We start from the raw sequence: 14,818 nt of genomic DNA, 5'->3' as shown, positions 1-14,818 counted from the left end.
GGCCGGCCCCTGTCACATGGTAGGAGCACTGGATGGCCCACACCATTAAAGATGGCGCCGGCCATCTAGTGCTCCCTCCATGAGACAGGGGCCGGCCAATGGCACGGATACCCTGCCACATGGTAAGGGCAAAGGATCACCAGTGCCATTTTTATTAGTGGCAGCCGATGGCCCGAGAGCGGGAGATCGCTCCCGGGACCCCCACTGGACCACCAGGTACCTGTAAAAGGTTTTGGGGGGGGGGGGGAAGCTAAGGGATTAGTTTTAAAAGGTCGGGGTGGGTTTTTTATTTATCGGCTCGGGTGCAGCCGATAAAAAAAAAAACCCGATCGGGCAGGACGAAAAAAAAATCACGATGTGAATCGGAACCGGAATCGGATCCGATTCTGATTCACATCTCTACTGGTTAAACAAAATGGAAAGATTATGTTAATCACATATAAAAAGAATACAACCTATTCTGACACAATGAAATAAACTCACACATGCATAACCGAATCAAAACATTTTCTACAGCCATTCTTTTAATGATATATTCAAAAGAAAGTTATCGTTCAATAACCAAAATCTACACAGCTATCTGTGGTTTGACAAGTACATAAGAAAATATACAACATGTACACTGTGTAGAGGTGCGTACACAAGTGAAAGAAACAGATGTTTTGTGCACTCACCTTTGGTAGAGCATACTTTGGAAGTTTCATCTGTACAAAATCATTTCGACGGTAAGATACATAGTATTTGGTCCGATTTTCTGATGATACCTGGGGTGAAAAGGAAAAAAAAAACCTTTTATACTGATTTACATGCTTTTTAGTGACCTCATTCTATTCTGTTTCTCTAAAACTCACTGCCATGAACTTATTGTCCTGTGCTAACCGGGATAGCACTTATCTTGGACTTTTTATCACACATGCTGTTCGTGGCAACAGACAACATGAAACTGATGTCATCAATATAAAGACAATAACATTTCACCTTGAATAAATTGAATTTCCTTTCAGTTTAGTTTATATTTCTTAAATTGCAATAGCTCACATTTGCACCTAAGCAGGTTAAGAATTATTACAGCACAAGAGCATGTTCTCTGCCGAGATCAGCAGCATATGTAGTCCCAGTCAAGGTTCAGTTCCCTAAGAAAATAAACTTCCACAATGCAACAATTCAGATATAGAATTTTTGGGGGGATTTAATTGCATGCTTTCTAAAGCTGTAGTTAAAGATATGAATATTCAACAGAGCTACATGTGTAAAATGAACATATAGTAAGGCTAAGTAGCTTGTATTCACACACGTGCTATTTAATAAACATCAAAAATACATGCGTATTTTCAGTTTCTCTTGCACTTTTACTTGAGCAAAAAAGGAGCGGTCCATGGGTGTTCAGGGACGGGGCCATGAGTTATGTGCGCAAGTTGCTATTTTATAAGAGATTTATATAAATACATTAGACAACTTATTCACGCAGTTTTATACCTGCTAATTATCTAGTGCAAATGATAAACTCATCTGTCATCTCCTACTGTTGGGTGGGAAGTCTGAGAGAACTGGAGATGGACTGGGTAAACTGATGGAGGTATCGACAAACTGGTGCTTTCAATTACATGTGACTTCTGCATAGATATTAGGGTTTTGCGTGAGCAAATTTTCTTTTTTTGTGCATAAAATATATGCGCATATGTTTATAAAATAGATAGGAAAAAAAGTGTGCTTCCAATGCATTGCAGGAATGCACGCGTAACCAAAGATATGCACATACCTGATGCATGCAGGTTATAAAATACTAAATAGATCTCTCACAGCCATATATGTGCATATATGGGACTGCACAGAGCTGTTTGAAAATTATCCTCAACGTAAATTACAATTTAGATATAGTAGATAGGTCCCTGCCCCAGAACTGACCTAGAATTAGGGAGGATGGCTTTCAAGCCTACTCGTGGTAGAGCATTTATGTGCATAAATGAGATTTACCCAAGTATTTTATAAAGTGTGTGGTGGGATCTGCACAGTTTTATAAAAGACCAGGTAGTTCTGCTCTGAAAGTATGTGCACATGTTCGATACGCATTAATATTCACAATGCATTAAAAGCACAGACTTTTTCTACCCATGCATATTTTATATGTGAACAGATAATATAGTCACGTTAAAAACCCTGATTTATACATGTTGAAGTATATTTTAAAAATATGCATGTGTACATGAAATCACCAATTAGCTGATATCTCTGCCGGTTCACCTAGTCCGTCTCCAGTTCACCTAGATCCTCTAGTACTTCATTCTTAACTCCCCCCCACCCCCAGTTCACTCAGATCTCCCACCCAAAAATAGCAGACAACAGCAAGTCTGATTATCTCTTGCACTAGTAAATTAGCGGGTATAAATGTGCACCAATAAGTTGGCTAATGGATTTGCAAAAGTAGCAACTTTCTAAAGAGTCAAGGGGGGTGGAAGATGGGTAGGGTCTCAGCGTTTTGCTTTCAGGGAACATACATTCTTTACTAAGAGAGGTAATGATCTTATACAAGCTATCCATAGGTTCTTAGGTAAGAGGATATGCTGGGAAGACAGGTTTTACCACAGTTAGATTGAGCTTACCAAGGATTGTGAGTCTTTTTCATTTCTCATTATCTGCAATATCATGAGTCTTAGAGATGTTGGGAAGATTCTGTCATTAAATGTAGGTAAGAGAACTTTAAAACATGCACGAGCGCACCCATATAAGCGTGTATATGGGCATGCGTGCTCATGCGCATGTATTTTATATCTTGAGCGAAAATGCGCGTGCACATTGTAAAATACATATAAATCTACCCTACAGCATGATTGTGTATCTAAAAGATACACGGATTGTATTTTGACTTATCCGGCTAAGTGGCATCAAAGCCATCGCTTACAGGCCGATACAGTAAAGCACGGCCGCGGTTACCCTGTTTCTAACCCGCTTTGTACGCACAATTTGGCCGCGTAAGTCTAACCCGCGATTCAGTATCCGGTTTTACGCGTCCTTACCTCTTCTTGAAATTGACGCATATCCCTTTCTGCCCGCGGCATGTATATGATATGTTAATGATCAGATTAGCTATTCCTTCCGATACAGTAACGTGCGCCCCGATTATCGCCTTTTTAACCAGCTGTTTTGCCGCGTCTTTAACCTGCTAATTTACTGCCTACCCTGACCCTGGTGTTAGTGTGGTGAACTTAGCTGCCCAGTCCCAAACCAACCTAATCCACAGAAAAAAATGCTTCTTGCACAAGGGGGAAAATTTTTTACAAAAAATAAAGCAAGGCGCAGGGTGAAAATCATTTCTGGATTACGCTTGGGCATCGAGGATTGCCAGCTTGACAAGCTTCAGGCAAGCCCCAGCAGAGAGAGACAAAATTTCACGGGCAAACTTTCCCCCAGCCCCCGCTCACCTGCCCTGGCCGCGGCCACGCAAGCCCCCAGCAGCAGCAGCAGAAGGGCGTCCATGGGTGCCCGTCTCCTGTGCGGGCGCTCTGACAGCTCTGGAGCAGCCCCAGTCCTCTCTCCCCTCCTCCCGAGGCGTGCACTGTGGCTCCCCTGCCTCCCGGGGGCAGCCAGCGGCGAGAGCGGCTTCAGCAGCCCGGGGAGGATCGGGCGCTCCCTATGCGAGGCGGCTCCCAGCAGCTCCCACCGGCGAAAGTGCATGAACGCACGCCTGTATGCCCAACTTGGGCGCTCAAGGCAGCAGCCGCATGAACACGCGCCATGACCTGAGTGCCCGGCTGGACGTCCGTGGTCACAGCGCTCGTTCATGCGCCTGCTGCCTTGAGCATCCAAATTGGGCGTACAGGTGTGCGTTCATGCGCCTGCTGCCTTGAGCACCCAAATTGGGTGTACAGGCGCATGAACGCACGCCTGTACGCCCAATTTGAGCGCCCAAGGCAGTAGGCGCATGAACGCGCGCCATGATCTCGGATGTCCAGCCAGGCACTCAGGTCACGGCGCGTGTTCATGCGCCTGCTGCCTTGAGCGCCCAAATTGGGCGTACAGGTGCCCGTCCGAAGGAGGAGGAAAATCGGAGTTGCGCGCACAGGTGCTTTGTTGCACTCCCTGCCGCCGATCGCTGGCTGCTGGGGCTTGCTGCTGCCAGTGCTCAAGCAAACGAGAGTGTGCCTGGCACTGCCGCACTTTTCTTACGCGTCCTTACTGTATCGGCCTGTTAGACAGATAAGTTGTAAAAAATGTTACTTATCCAACCAAATAGCGCTGTTTGAGACTTATCCAGCTAAGTAAAATAGCTGGATAAGTAAAAGAAAAGTGTCATTAGCTGGATAAGTAAAATAGCCAGCTAACTAGTATTTGAAAACTTATCTGGCTATCTTACTTATAGCAAACAAATAGGCAAGAGAAGTGCAGAGCAGATTAAAGATCCACACAGATGTTTTATTCACATTTATACATTTTTACTTGGTACGGCAACACTGTTTTGAAATACACATAATCATTTCAAAGTGGGTCCCCCGACACGGACCCCGTGTTTCACTGCAAGGCTGTGTCGGGAGGGACAAACATGAAAGTATCAAATCTCAATAATAACACTGTGGGACAATATACTGATGGGATAAAGCCAGTATAGAAACATAGAAATGACTACAGAAGAAGACCAACTGCCCATCCAGTCTGCCCAGCAAGCTTTTGCACTCTTTTTTTTTTCTCATACTTATCTGTTACTCTTGGCCCTTAGTAACCTTTTTGGCTCTGTTTCTCTTCCCCTCTCCATTAATGTAGAGAGCAGTATTGGAACTGCAACTAAGTGAAATATCTAGCTTAATTAGTTAGGGATAGTAACCGCTGCAATACTGCAATACTGCAATACCGCTGCAAAACCCATGGACGCCCTTCTGCTGCTGCTGCTGGGGGCTTGCGTGGCCGCGGCCAGGGCAGGTGAGCGGGGGCTGGGGGAAAGTTTGCCCGTGAAATTTTGTCTCTCTCTGCTGGGGCTTGCCTGAAGCTTGTCAAGCTGGCAATCCCTACATTGCCTCAGGTACAAAAACTTAGATTGTAAGCCCTCTGGGGATAGAGAAATACCTCCAGTACCTGAATGTAAACCGGTGTGATATCTCAATGGAGATGAATGTCGGTATATAAAAAAAAAAAAAAAAAAAAAAAAAAATAAGCAAGCTACACCCATGCTTGTTTACCCCCGACTATGTAATTCAGTCCTTGTTGGTTGTTGTCTGTATATAGATCCACTTTTCTTCATTCCACCCCTGCCATTGAAGCAGCTATGCTGGATATGCATTGAAAGTGAAGTATCAGACTTTCGCCCTTACCGTTGAAGCAGAGAGTAATATGCATTGAAAGTGACCCCTGGTTCTGCTGATTTTTTTCCGACGGAAAAGGTTTGTCGTTATCTTTGGATCATTACAACCTTTCAAGTATCTGAAAGTCTGTATCATATCACCTCTGGTCCTCCTTTCCTCCAGGGTGTACATACTTAGATTCTTCAATCTCGCCTCATAAGACATTCGATGAAGACCCTCCACCTTTTTGGTCGCCCTTCTCTGGACTGCCTCCATCCTGTTCTCTATCCCTTCATAGATACGGACTCCAGAACTGAGCATAGTACTCCAGGTGAGGCCTCACCAAGGACCTGTACAAGGGGATAATCACCTCCTTTTTCTTACTGATATTCCTCTCTCTATGCAGCCCAGCATTCTTCTGGCTTTAGCTATTGCCTTGTCACATTGTTTTGCCGACTTCAGATCAGATTTAAAGAAGCAAGCACATACCTGTGTCAATTTCAACATGAGGTGGCCGGGAGCGCAAAGATTAAAGGGATACAATGGTCCTTTAAATGCTGTGGTTTTGGCGCGAAAACCACCAACCAATTAGAGCAGATCATAGAAAGAAGCCAAGACTCCTGGGGTGGTTTTTAACTAATTGTTGGTGGTATTGGATTTTGGCACCATGGCCCTTTAATTTTTCCGTGGAATAATCATAGAGCCACGTTAGTGTCCCAATGCACCCTCAGGAAAATATCTGCACCTCACTCAAACATGTTAAAATAATGGGGTTGGCTTTTTCGAAGTCAGCCATCATATTTTATTAACATAGGGATAGATTTTCAAAGGGCTATGTGCGTAACCCCCAAAAACCTAGCCCTGCGCGCGCGAGCCTATTTTGCATAGGCTCGGTGGCGTGTGCAAGCCCTGGGACACGCGTATGTCCCGAGGCTTCGAAAAAGGGGCGGTCCGGAGGCGGGATCGTGGGTGGGACCATGGCATGGGGGCATGTCCGGGGGCGTGGCGGCGGTCCGGGGGCATGGCCGAGTGCCCCAACACAGTGGCCTGTGTCAGGGCCTGGCGTGACGGCAGCCAGCCGGTGCACATAACTCAATGAAATAAGGTAGGGGGGGATTTAGGGCTGGGGGGGTTGGTTAGATAGGGAGGGAAAGGTGGGGGGGACCAAAAAAAATGTTCCCTCCAAGGCCGCTCCGATTTCGGAGCGGCCTTGGAAGGAATGGGGAAAACCATAGGGCCTCCCCTAGGGCTTGTTGCGTGCAAGGTGCACAAGTGTGCACCCCTTTATGCATGCCAACCCTGGATTTCATAACATGCGCGCGGCAGCACGCACATGTTATAAAATCGGGTGAACATTTGTGCACGCTGGGTAGCGCGGACAAATGTACCCCCCGTGCGTAATATTAAAAATCTGCCCCATAGGATTTCCCATGCATAAGCTGCTTAGCATGCATTAGGAAATATTATAGAAACATAGAAATAGAGAAATGACAGCAGAAAAGGACCAAATGGTCCATCCACTCTGCCCGTGATGAGTCAGGTGAGGCAAATAACTTTTAACACACCTTTGCATTGGATTCAATGATGTGAACATTTTCTTAGGAGACAAGTGGGTGCTCTTAGAGTTATTAGAATCTATACCGTGATGTTGACATTTCTGAGGTGACTTGCAAATACAAGTGAAGGCATGACACCATCTGATTCCCAATCCTGCCATCACACAGTCTGCTTAGCTTCCTTGTGTCGCCTTCCCGAGAAGCTAACCTAACCAACATGACATCCCAACAGCCAAAGCCCTCACCATCTGTACATTATAGTTGATATTTTGCCTAGGTAGGTATAAGCAGGGCGCATCTGTGTATGGGTGCATGCAACCTCAAAGATACGCTAGCTTGGAATGACCTGTGAGCATTGTGGGAATGCCAAATATTGCACAGGCGCTTTACTAAAGACTGGAACTGAAGGCCTGCTAGGTGAGCACTCTAATGTCAGCAGTGGCTCTGAAACAGCTGAGGCAGTGCTGTTAGCCCATATGACACAAAGCATCCCAAATACAGGTGCATAACTTCACATGCACATGATTGTCAGCTCTGGGATGAGGCTATAAAATGGCAACTCTGGGATTAATACCTTAAACTGTCTGTCTCTAGTTTAGGTTGTGCTTTAAGCTTCAGAACTACTTGTGATTTCTGTTGCTCTCCATGTTGAAGGCCCAGCTGGGATCCATCACACCTATGGCGCTATCTCACCCACATGTGGGGACTAGGAAAGGGAAGGAGGAAAGTGATAGAAAGAAAAGTAAACAGGAATAAACAAGGATAGGCATCCACAGAAAACAGAAGATGAAAACAGAGAAGAGAGAACAATATGATGCGGCAAAATGGCAAAAGGCAAATATTTTTTATTTTAATTTAAATATCTCATTACCGTATATGTCATTTTGAAATTCTAGCTGTAATTGTTGACATCTGTTATTGGTGGTGTTTTACTCTTGTTCACACTATGACCTGTAATTTTGGGTGGGAGGTGTTGTAACTGCAGCCTTTGCTTCTCTTGACTGCACAATCTTTCCCTGTCTTCCTTAAGTCCATACGCAGAGCTTAGGATGTCTGAATGCGTATGATTGAGTTTCTAATCAGGGAAGGCATGACCAAGATGGCAAGCTGCAAGGAGCAGTAAAATTGCTTCTCCTGCCGCTCGCCTCTGAGCAGAGGGTCCCCCGATTTTTCACTACTGCCCGCCTTCTGATGCACCCCATAGCTCCCCACTGCTCCTCTTTTTTTTTTTTCATTGCCATGCTCTGCAATGATTGATGCTGTGGGCTCCAGCATACTCACAATCTTAGTTGTGTCTGCCTCCTCCTCCTCCGCTCCTAGATACGCCTCCAAAGTAAGGTGCAGGGCCACGTCACTGCAGGGACTGTGAGCACGCAGCAGCTCACAGTCCCCATATTCAGGCACCTGCACAATCACCCAGTATAGTTTGAAGAGGTATGCTAGCGGTAACAGAGGCCTGATGGGAGGCATCGGCAGTGGGGGGTAGGGGGAGGGTCACATGCCAGCAGCAAGGGGACAGAAAGGGAGAGGAAGAAGGCGGTATCACCTGCAGTGGTGCTGGTCAAGGGTTGGAGCGGAAGAGGCACCAAATTCTGAAGCTGCCGTGCTACCCCGCACCAGCCCTATTTATAGGCACCACTGCATTACTTGTTCCCTGTATTAATGGGGTTTGTATGCACCTCTGACACAACAACTGGCTCGGAACAGACAGAGAAGGAGGACCAACCACTGCACATTTTATGACTTTCTTTGATAAAGTGTTGCAATACAGCAAGAAAAGAGAAAGGCTGGGGAGAAATCCAGTGTTGAGTAAGATGAGAAATGAAAACCAAATCAACTATGACTTTTTTTTGTGATTGAACACAAGATGCTACATACATGTACGCTCCACCTCCTTGAACACAAGAACCTGAAACATAATGCAGAATGTAACATTTAAAACCTTGTTTACAACATTATTTTTCAGCGAAGCCCTTAAGGAGATGACTTATTAACTGGCAAACACAAGCCAAACCTCAAAGGGATTTACTTTCATTTTAAGCAACAGTTTGTCTATCATATGCGACCGCAAATAAAACTGACCTTTCAAGGGGGATTCGTCTGCAAAGTCTGGAAAATAAATACTAGCAGGAAAGTGGGAGCACGTTCCCCGGTGAAATGGCCTAATATTGTCTTGTCTAAGCAATCAAAGTGAACCTGCCTCCTCAGCAGCGGGCACACTTGCCTTGTACCCACAGGACTGCCAAGTTATATTGTTCGAGCGGTGTCATCCCAAGATTTCCCTCAGCATAGATTTACATCACCACTGTGTATATGAAATCATGTGGCGACAAGATTAATGTGACCCCTAGCCCTTAATTTATGATCCAAAAAAAAAAAAGGGAGAAATCCTTCAGCTGTCATCTGCCTACATTTACATTGCTGTAATTTGAAAGCATCTCCACACGCCTCAAGGGTCCCCTGTCTACGCTCTTGCCTTTAGGAAGACAGAAGGCCCACATTGTGCTTAGAATGGGTAATTTCCTTTAAAGAGATTGCCAACGTTTTTAATCTGTGTTGGCTTCCCTTACTAGAGCCCACGGATAAAAATCATTTGAAAATGCCATGGTGCCCGAATGTTCCTTGCATCACGGTTCATCCAGGGGCTTGTAAACAAACTGCCAACAGATGGATCCAGAGTGGAGGTTTTAAAAACTAAAACAAAATATATATATGGCCCAGGTCATAAATTCTGGGCCCTGTGCCACTAGTTGTGGCATCATTAAGCTTTTCCCTAAATCCTCACTTAACCTCTACCATTGGTTATATTTTGAAGATGGTGATGCCCTGTTTGCCTACTCATTTAAGTACCGTGTGGAGAAATGACCTCTAGTGGAGCGTGCCCTGTTCTGAATAGGACTGGTGACCTTTTTTCTAAGGGATTTGTGTTCAGAGGGAGCAGGACACGTCCTGGATAAAGCCCTATAAGTGTGTTGGTTCTTGCAGCGTAGCAGAGTCCCCTCCTTTACAGTGGAGGCTGGTGTGCCAAAGGACTGCTCAGTAATGCCCTGTGACTTATCCAGCGCCCTAGCAGGATTATGGGCACAGCCAGCTGCCAGAGCAATTTCCAGCTTTTTTGCTGAAGGATTCAGTGCTCTAGGGAGCACTACCTGGTGTTAATATAGTGGTCAAAACTGGAGACTGTGTTTGCCTTATTTTTAATTACAGGAGCTGTAACAGAGATTTTGTGATGTGTCTGTTGATCTTTCCCTAGTTTCTGAGACTCATTCTACTGTTTGTGTTGTTACTGCTGATTTTTACTGCAGATAAACCAGTGATGATGAAATAAAGATACAAGTTGGAAATATGCTGTATTGTGTGAAGCTAATTTTGTTGATCGCAAGGCCTAATTTCTCAAGAAGCAGCATTCTGAAGAAAGTTTAAGAAGGGGCGTCGAAGCTTCACAGTGAGGAAAGCAGTTTAGATGGTCACAGAGGGGAAAAAGCTGGTTTATTTACTTTTTCTCTTTCCTGCACACCATTATATTCCTAGCCAGGTAAATTCCAACATTTTATCTGACCAAAATTTTGTGAACCTACAAAGTCTGTGCCAGGATAGAAAAACCCCAGCATCCGGACTCTTTATTTTATTTGTCCTGAGCAGGGGCTACGTGTATAGAAAAGAGACAATTTTCATCCTATCAACATTGCGATAAAGTCTGCATGTACTTTTAACCCTTGGAATTAGCACAGATTTTCAAAGAGAACATACACATGGTCTTTTGCTTTGAAACTTGCTAGGGATACAAAAAGCCTGTAGGCATTTATACCTACTTTTTGTGAATGTATCTTCTTCATGGAAAATAATGTACATAGATTTGAAAATGAAATCTGCATGCCTTATTTTCCTCGCTGACCTAAACATGACTCCTGGGAATGCCTCCTCTAAATATAGCTGCAATTAGGCACCTCGTGGACCAACGTGGTTACTTATAGATGCATTGAGGAAGTGCAATTTTCAGATCCCAGATTTATGCATGCAAGGAAATCCTGATTTACCCACAGAAATGACTTAAAAAATTGTCCTCATATTGCTTAAAATACATGCCAATTTTGGATGCATCCTGGGCCTGCTCTCTGCCTTTTCTTCTAAATGCAGAATGGGACCTTGATTGCTGTACAGATATTTTAATTCCAGAATTTGTTAGGATACTATTCATGAGTTTTCTGCTTTTTGGAATTCCTTCAACTGACCAGTCACTTCATTTTTCTTTTATGTAGGTTTGGTAATTTTGCATTTCTTATGACAGGAAACTTATAAGGCCCGATTTTAAAAGGCCTGTGTAATACAAAAATAGGGATTACGCGCGTGGCTGGGCTCTGTGCACGCATTTTACAAACAGCCCAGCCACGCGTGTAATCCCTGTTATGCGCAGAAGTGCCAGGCCAAGTAAAAGGGGTGGGCCGGAGGCATGGCCTGGGTGGGGAGGGGAGGGCCGGGAGAGCGCCATTAGAAGCTGTCCCAGGGAAGCATGTGCCGGCAGCTGGCCAGTGTACAGAGTTAACTTCTGCTCCCAAGGTTTACTAAGTACAGGATAATAAACAAACCAACAAAGGACCTAATTTATTTAGGGGTAGATTTTATAATTTTGCGCGAGCGCGTACTTTTGTTCACGCACCAGGCGTGAACAAAAGTACGCTGGATTTTATAAGATACGCGCGTAGCTGTGCGTATCTTATAAAATCCGGGGTCGGCGCGCGCAAGGGGGTGCATATTTGTGCAACTTGCGTGCGCCGAGCCCAGCGCTCGCTGCCTGTTCCCTCCGAGGCCGCTCCGAAATCGGAGTGGCCTCGGAGGGAACTTTCTTTCCACCCACCCCCCCGCACCTTCCCCTCCCTTCCCCTACCTAACCCACCCCCCCGGCCCTATCTACCCCCCCCCCCCACTTTTGTTGGCAGATTTACGCCTGCTTAAAGCAGGCGTAAATCTGCACGCGCCAGCGGGCTGCTGGCGCGCCATCACCCGACCCGGGGGCTGGTCCGGAGGCTACAACCATGCCCCCGGGCCGGCGCCACGCCCCGGGCCCGCCCCCAAAACGCCGCATCACTCACGGCACGCCCCCGAAACGCCGTGTCACTCGCGGCACACCCCCGTCACGTGTGTCCTGGGGCTTGCTCGGCGCGCGCAGGGGGGGTTTGGGGTAGGTTTTCGGGGGGTACGCGCGTATCGTATGCTTCCCCTTTGAAAATCTACCCCTTAGGCTTTTCAGCCATTCTGTCTATGGGAAAAATGCTTAGTAAAGGAGGTCCGAACTTTGGTATTTCAAAAATGTATTTTGACTTAACACCTGTCACATCATTAAAAAAATAAAAGTTGTTCTTGGCAAGGCACAAAAGAAAAACAGCACAAATGATGTACAATTACATTTAAGGGTAGATTTTCAAAAGTATGCGCGGGCGTACATGTACACGCACTACCTGGCTCGCGCACATGTATGCCCAATTTTATAAAATCAGGGTTCGGCGCGCACAAGGGGGTGCACACTAGTGCATCTTGTGTGCGCTGACGCCCATGGGCATCCCCGTTCCCTCACCCCTTAACTAACCTTCCCAGCCTTTCCCCTAACCTTCCCCCCCCCAACCCCCCCCTACTCTAACCTCCACCCCAAAGTTTTGTTATACCTTTTGCATCTGCCTGGAGGCCTTTGTCCCCGCCCCTGCCCCACCCCCAGACCGCCCCTTTAGTAAAGCCCCGGGACTTAGATGTGTCCCGGGGCTTTACGTGCATCGTCGGGCCTTTATAAAATAGACCTGGCACACGTAGGGCTTTGAAAATCCGGCCCTTAATATTTTGAAAATATTTAAGTTCTGTGACAGTTTTGTTTCAACATTTTCTAATTAATATGAATTGTGGGCTTTTTTCGGTCTGGCAAGAAATTTAATGCCATGTATAAAGAACAATTCTAATTCAGATAGAAATTGTGGGCCGAATTTTCAAAACGTTACGTACGTAACTGGACTTATGCGCGCCGGGCCTATTTTAAAAAGGCCTGGAGACACGCGTAAAGCCCCGGGATGCGTCTAAGTCCCGGAGCTTTCAAAAAGGGATGGGGAGGGGGTGGCGTGGGGTGTTCTGGGGGCGGGGTTAGAGGCTCCCAGCACAGCGGCCATTTGCCGCTGTGCCGGGGATTGTGCGCCAGCAGTTGGCCAGCAGGCGCAACAAGGTAGGACAATTTTTTGGGGGGGCGGGGTAGTTAGTGGAAGGGAAGGTGGAGTGAGGGGTAGGGAAGTTCCCTCTGAGGCCGCTCCGATTTCGAAGCGGCCTGGGAGGGAACGGACAAAGGCAGCGCGGCTCAGTGCGGGTTCGGCGTGTGCAAAGTGTACAATTGTACACCCCCTTGTGTGCGCAGGTCTTAAAATCTAACCCTGTGCATTTGGCATAAAGATTTTTAAGTGATATAATTATATTTCCTATAAAGATTATATTTTAAGGTGGTAAATGAATACAGATTAGTGCTGCACATGATTCGGCCTAATTGAGTGGTAAAAGGTTGCAGATTGAAATCAGGCACTGAAGCTGTTCTATGCCAGACCTGCTTACTCTGATATTTTAACAGGATCTATTTATTTTAGTGCTTTGCTTCTCCTCCTTACATATGTAAATCCACCTTTGTGAGCAAATATACATATATATTAGTTAATTAGAGAAAACTTATTGGTTCTTTTTCTCTTCAGCTGTGATTCATAAGCGGCCTATAAAAGATAAACATTATTAAAAAACATGTACACATTTAATCAAAATAGCAGTTTTTTCTGCCACAGTGACTTGAACTGTAGACTCTGAATACATTTTTAAAAGCATGTTGTTTAAAGGTTTAGAGTTGGTGATGGATGGTAAATGCACTTTTTACGACTTTGTTTCTTGGGAGATAAATATAAAAGAATATTTAGTTATCAAGTATAATACTTATTTTGCTAACGTGTACTCTGGTTAAAATATGAAAAAGTAATACTTTTATATTTGCTAAGTCTTGGTAAATGTCAGACAGTGGTTTTATTCATGACTTTTGAGAGAACTATCATGCATGTTGAATGTTAGTGCTTGAATATTGATTTAGATTTACTAGATTTTATTAGATTTTTTAATGAATTTATGTTTGTATAATATAATCTGTTTTTATTGTACATCATCTTGAATGGAAGGTGATTTATCAAATCTATTAAACTAAACACAGCAGTCACACAGAGACAAGGCACATCTTTTGCATGAACTGATAAATATGGTAGCTGCCTATAAATTAAATTTATAATGACATTTTATTTCATTTTTAGCTCCATTATTAATATATGGTTTTCTTTTAGACAGATTTTATTTTAAAACCAAATGGATAAATTTTCATAACAGCTTTGCATTCGTAAACAGCATATATGTGGGTATATGAAGCGTAATTATTTCCCAAATGGGTCACATACATATGTAAATCCACCTTTGTGCAAAAAATATACATATGAAAAAAAATGGGCATGTTTAGGGAATGTTGGGGCATGGTTTGCACAAAAACATGTAACTTGCTATTTTATAAGGTTTATGCAAATATATTTGGCAATTTATTCATACAATTTTACACCTGCTAATTATCTAGTACAAATGATATCAAATTCATCTGTATTCTGCTATTGTTTGGTGGGAGTCCTGGGTGAACTGGGTGGAGATCAGGGTGAAGTATTAGGAGGGTTTTGATGAACAGGAGATGGAATGGGTGAACTGGTGAAGGTATCGGCAAACTTGGGATTTCAAGTACATGTGCATTTTAAAAAATATAGGGGTACATTTTATAAAAAAGCGCGGGCGCGTACTTTTGTTCGCGCACCAGGCGCAAACAAAAGTAGGCCGGATTTTATAAGATACGCGCGTATCTTATAAAATCCAAGGTCAGCGCGCGCAAGGGGGAGCACATTTGTGCACCATGGGGCAGATTTTAAAAAGTTGCGTGAGCGCGTACTTTTGTTCGCA

The 14,818-nt window shown here is 44.7% G+C and overlaps 1 protein-coding gene across 3 annotated transcripts in view; it reads right to left on the bottom strand.

Annotated features, from left to right (window-relative positions):
- SORCS2 (sortilin related VPS10 domain containing receptor 2) overlaps positions 1-14,818 on the bottom strand; it is a 1,741,628-nt gene that overhangs the window by 297,314 nt on the left and 1,429,496 nt on the right. For all 3 annotated transcript variants that reach the window (XM_029591638.1, XM_029591649.1, XM_029591657.1), the window contains exon 8: positions 675-764. In XM_029591638.1, the coding sequence (XP_029447498.1) occupies positions 675-764 (90 nt within the window). The remainder of the gene's footprint in view (positions 1-674; positions 765-14,818) is intronic.

This window comes from Rhinatrema bivittatum, chromosome 1 (genome assembly GCF_901001135.1).
Source record: "Rhinatrema bivittatum chromosome 1, aRhiBiv1.1, whole genome shotgun sequence".
Classification (NCBI taxonomy): Eukaryota; Metazoa; Chordata; class Amphibia; order Gymnophiona; family Rhinatrematidae; genus Rhinatrema; species Rhinatrema bivittatum.
The sequence above is the reverse complement of the archived record's forward strand: the minus strand, read 5'-3'. Positions and strand labels throughout refer to the sequence as shown.